This window comes from Clarias gariepinus, chromosome 2, assembly GCF_024256425.1.
Source record: "Clarias gariepinus isolate MV-2021 ecotype Netherlands chromosome 2, CGAR_prim_01v2, whole genome shotgun sequence".
Taxonomy (NCBI): domain Eukaryota; kingdom Metazoa; phylum Chordata; class Actinopteri; order Siluriformes; family Clariidae; genus Clarias; species Clarias gariepinus.
Window position 1 is genome coordinate 49,838,230 of NC_071101.1, and position 5,803 is coordinate 49,844,032.

The 5,803-nt window shown below is 38.0% G+C and overlaps 1 protein-coding gene across 1 annotated transcript; it reads right to left on the bottom strand.

The window, feature by feature from the left end:
• Positions 1-4,459: 4,459 nt before the first annotated feature.
• LOC128514129 (trace amine-associated receptor 13c-like) lies at positions 4,460-5,464 on the bottom strand. The gene has a single exon (XM_053487831.1). The coding sequence runs from the start codon at positions 5,462-5,464 to the stop codon at positions 4,460-4,462; it is 1,005 nt and encodes a 334-aa protein (XP_053343806.1).
• Positions 5,465-5,803: the final 339 nt, after the last annotated feature.

Genomic DNA, 5,803 nt, shown 5'->3' on the forward strand with positions numbered 1-5,803 from the left:
CTTCAGACCTAAGGGACAATGTGGCTAATTAACCTATGTCAAATTTAAATTAACACAAAACTTTTAAACTTAAATTGGTAAATATTCAATGTTTTTGGGCAATAATGAAGACTTATCTGTAAAAATTAAATAATCCTTTAATTATAAATATCCACAACCAATAATGACTGACAAAAAGAGAAAAAAAGAAAAACAGTAAACACTAGGAAAGCAGCAGGACCAGACAGCACCTCAGGTCGTATTCTTAGAGCCTTCGCAGATCAGCTAGCACCTGTCTTCACAGAGATATTCAACCTCTCTTTATCTCAGTCGGTGATCCTCGCATGCTTCAAAGAGTCCATCATTGTTCCTGTCCCAAAGAAACCTCAACCTGCTTCTCTTAATGACTATCGCCATGTAGCCCTCACCTCAGTAGTGATGAAGTGCTTTGAACGCCTGGTCAGAGACTTCATCATTTCTTCACTACCGGACACACTCGACCCACTACAGTTTGCATACCGCCCAAACCGTTCTACTAATGATGCCATCTCTCACCTCCTCCACACATCACTCACTTACCTGGACACTAGAAAAGGGAATTATATGAAAATGCTCTTCGTCGACTACAGCTCTGCATTTAATAACATAATTCCCTCTACACTCACCACCAAGCTGGAGCAGCTGGGACTCAGCTCATCTATGTGCCAGTGGATCTTCAACTTCCTAACTGGCAGAACACAGGCAATAAGGATGGGTGGTCATGTCTCAGCCTCCCTCACTCTCAGCACTGGAGCAACCCAGGGCTGTGTTCTGAGCCCCCTGCTGCACTCTTCGCACACATTTGACCGGCTGGCCACTACCAACTCCACCGCCGTCATCAGGTTTGCTGACGACACTGTCGTGGTGGGCCTGATCACCAACAACGATGAGTCGGCCTACCTAGAGGAGATTGGAAATCTGGAGAACTGGTGCCAGAGAAACAATATCCTCCTGAACGTCAGCAAGACAAAGGAGCTGATTGTGTACTTTTGTACAAAGCAGGAGAGGAACTACCAGACAACAGTCATCAACAGCAGCCCAGTGGAGAGAGTGGACAGCTTTCGATACCTCGGTGTTCACATCACGCATGACCTGTCATGGTCCTGTCACATCAACACCGTGGTGAAAAAGGCCCGGCAGCGTCTCTACCACCTCAGACGCTTGAAAGACTTTAGACTGCCCTTCAAGGTGCTCAGGAATTTTTACTCCTGCACGATAGAGACGTCCTGACAGGAAACATCACAACCTGGTTCGGGAACAGCACCATGCAGGACAGACAAGCTCTACAGAGGATGGTGCGTTCAGCTAAACGAATCATCCACACCGAGCCCCCTGACCTGCACTCGATCTACAGCAAACGGTGCTGGACTAAGGCCAGGAAGATGGTGAAGGACCTCAGCCATCCCAACAATGGACTGTTCTCTCTGTTGCGGTCTGGGAAGCGATTCCGCTCCCTGAAGACCAATACAGAGAGATTGAGGAGGAGCTTCTTCCGGCAGGCCATAAGGTCTCTCAACCACCCAATACAGGACTAATATCATCTCTTTTACATCCAACTCTGGGCATTCATGGACACTATGGACACATTCATGCACACTTTTTGCACTATATACTTATACTTTCATTATGGACCACTGCACAAATCACTTTAATAATAAGACACTTTAAGAAGTCACTTTATGCATATTTGCACACCTCAGCCATTTTTACATTCCTTATATGGACAAATTTCTATTTTCTTCTTTTATATTTCTATATTCTACAGTATATTTTTATTTTATTTTATTTTACTTAGCACAGTATATTTTATTTTTACTAGTTGATTTCATTTTTCTGCAATATTTCTTTTACTGCAATATATCTTTATTTTTACTTGTACAGTATATTTTTCCTGTTAACTTTCTTTTTAACCGTATTACCTTTTATTTATATTTATTTCTTATGTTTAAGCTTTTGTTTTAAGATCACTGGTAGTCGAAAAAGCATTTCACTGCATATCGTACTGTGTATGACTGTGTACATAAAATAAAAAAAATTGAATTTGATTTGAACAGTGACAAGAGTCTGTCTCTACCTAAATGTAAAGATCTGCTATCAGGATAACCATCGAAATAGTACATTTTACAATAAGTAAAATGAGTAGAATAAGGAGACCAGGAGCCAATTACAACAGAGAGGGATATCTTATTATAGACACAAAGATAGCCTGTTTCTAGTCTGTACATATACTACTGTTCAAAAGTTTGGGGTGACTTTCTAACTCCATGATCGTTCCTGATTTTTATTTTTTTCTACATTGTAAAGGAATGCTGAAGGTGTCTAACAAATGCATTAATCTCCTTTGAACAGTAAATGGTGAGATGTGTCTGCTACTTCTGCTCTGTAAAGACTTCATAACGCCTCTAATCTGAGGTGCTGGTTGTTAATTGGTCATTTTTCAGGCTGATAACTCTAAATGAATTTCTCGTCTGTGGCAGAGGTAGGTTTTGGTTTCGCCCTCCTGGGACGGCCTTCATGAGAGACAGTTTCATTATGGTGCTGGACGGATTTTGCAAATGCACTTGACAATACTGTTCTTGCCAGAACTATTACAGAAAGGCTGATCTCTGTGTCTTAAAATAACAACTAACTGTTGTTTTAGTTGTTGTTATGTAATTACCTAATTTCTTATGTGTTATTTTATAGTTTTGAAAACCCCAGTATTGTTGTAGAATGTAGAAAATAAATCACTAAACAAAAACAAAGAAATTTGCAAGTGACCTGAAACTTTTAAATGGTAGTACGTTGGAAAATCCATCTTTATACTGATGCACTGTATGCAGAGGGAACACTGACACTCTCCACACTGACTTCAAATCTAAGAGACAAATACCTTTGAGCTGGCATAAAGGCTGTTGAAAAGCCACTGCAGTGTTACACAGAGGAACATGAAACATGTAGTAAAGTAGAAACCCAAGTTTCAACAGTGTTTGGAAATGAATCAGCATTTTCAACGATCTCACAGGAAAAAAATTTTAGTAAGACACTGCCAAGGACACTTCTCTCTGCCAAACCGTCTGCCCAAGCACATGCAAAAAAAAAGCACCCAAACTCTATCCTTTGTGCCACAATGCCTGTTTGGGTGTGCAGACCAAGATGTCTTGGGGAGGAGAAAAAAGGTCGGGCTTTAAAAACTCAAAAAACTGTTTCTCAGCAATGACAAATGATCTGATTCTGACAGAGCAGGCACTATATAAAAGACTCATAGCAAAACTCACTAAAGTTGATGGATCTAAAATAGGCAGTGATTATCTGAGATAATCTGTTATCTGGCGGCATGGTGGTGTAGTGTTTAGTACTGTCGCCTTGCACCTCCAGGGTCCGGGTTCGATTCCTGTCTTTCGACATGCATGGAGTCTGCATGTTCTCCCCGTGCTTGATGGGTTTTCTCCGGGTACTTCAGTTTTCTCCCACATTCCAAAGACATGTAGATAAGGTTAATTGATGTTCCCAAATTGCCCGTGTGTGTATGTGTGTGTGTGCCCTATGAGGGATTGGCACCCTGTCCAGGGTGTACCCTGCCTTAAGGCCTAAGCCTCCTGGGATAGGCTCCAGGCTCCCCGCGACCCTGAATACAGAATAAAGCGGTATAGAAGATAAGTGAGTAAGAATCTGTTATCTTTGGCACTGTTTAAACACACCTATACTTTCCTTGAGTATAGAATAGTTACAGAAATCCAAGCAAAGCATTTAGGAATAGCACTCAGCACTTGTCTTTTTCATTAAAAGATAATACAGTTTTAAATCATAATTGTCATTTTTTTATAAGTTATACTAACACGCTGGTGAGTAATTCCACAATGCCAATGCTTATTATGTATTTACATATAAACTTACCAGTTTATCCTTAAGCTAGCTAAGTCTTGTGGTATTCATTGGGTTTAAAATATGTTGGTAAACCTAAAGTTTTTTTTTTTTTTTTTTTTTTTAATAAAAACTGTGTTATTAAAACAATTTCAGATAAACAGTGTGAGAGTGGGGAAATAAAATAAAAATAACAATATACACTGTAATAATTGAAATTTAATTTAAAAATTAGTTTTCCAAAGGTGGAAAAATAATTATTCCACTCCCAAATGTGTTACTCAGTTATACAGTATGCTTATTTAGATTATTCCTAATATTTATTCTATGATGTTTATGTTTTTCTGTGTATTTACTTTATTTTTAGTTTTTGTAACAATTATAATTTATCCAAAGATTATACTATGCAGAATGATTGTGCAATGTAAATTATTTTTCTCCTTGTTGTTGGTGATGGTGATTACAAGACTTCATGCAAACTGCATTTTTTTCCCTTTATTCAGGAATGAATATACTTACTTATACTGTTTTTTTTCTTTATGGTTATTAATATATTTTTATCATTTATAATATGGCAATATGTGGGCACATCATACATTCATGAAAGAACATTGATTAATGCAGAGTCTACTTGGAATATTTGCAATGTTATAATTAATTTAACACATCTTCTAAACCACGGGTAAAAAAGAGCATAAATAAATGGATTAATGGTTGAATTAAGATATATCATAATAAGGACTTTCTGAAGAGATTCTGGCTGTAGTTTAATAATATCACCCAATAAACTGCAAATGAAATATGGAAATAAACACATAAGAAACACAGACACTAAAATGCCGAGGACTTTAGCTGCTTTTCTCTCAGATTTCATTGAGTGTAAAGTGATTTTCTGTGTTTTAGGTCGTGTGTGATTATTAAGCTCTCTGATAGCAGTGGCATGTTTCTTAGCAATCACAAAAACTAGAGTATACAAAATGATTATAACAAAAAGTGGAAATATGAATGAATGTACAAGATCAATTACAGACCAAACCTCACCGAGAAGGAGAAAACACTGCCCTGGGCATGGTACAAAACCCATAAAGTTTCCATTAAAATGCAAAAGTGCCATTACATACAGGAGACACAAAGACCAGTTAGAATAAACCACAATGCACATTTTCTGCCGAGAGATTGTGTTTGTGTAGAAAAATGGGTTTGAAAGAGCCAAATACCGATCTACTGAGATCAAAGCAATATTATAGATGGACACATTCCCAAGAAAAAAAGATGCCATCATCAAACAGATGCAGTAACCCGTATGGAAAATCCAACATGACTCGATCGTCCAAATTAACACTGGAAGCATCACAAACGCTCCAATGAGGAAATCCGACATAGCTAGAGAGAGCACAAGTGTGTTTGTAGGTGTGTGAAGCTGCTTGAAATGAAAAACTGAGATAATGATGAGCATATTTCCACACAATGTTAGCAGAACCACAGCTGCTGAACACACATACAGTAAGATATAAACTGCAGGGGATACAGATCTCTCTGGACAGGAGAAATGCTCACAGAGGTCAGACTGATTAAACTCTGTCAGGTTCCTTAAGCCATGCATTTTTGTAATGTCTAAAAAGGGGTAAAGAATTCCTTTATTAATTTGATAGAACCATTGTAAAGCAGTCACTTTAAATGACTTGTGACTTAAGCAGCTCTGTTTTTTTATCAGGCAGAATTTAATCACACCCCTAAGTTTGAGTGACAGCATGATACAGTACAGCATGATATGATGTCATGTCTGGTAGTTATCGCCCAGAAAACTAAACATGCCACAAGGCAAAATTCCTCGCAACAAATATAAAAAAGCACTTGCTAAAAATCTTCTCCATGGTGCTCTAAAGACTAAGAAAAAAGTGATATACATATTTTCTGAACAAATCATGATTCATTATCATTG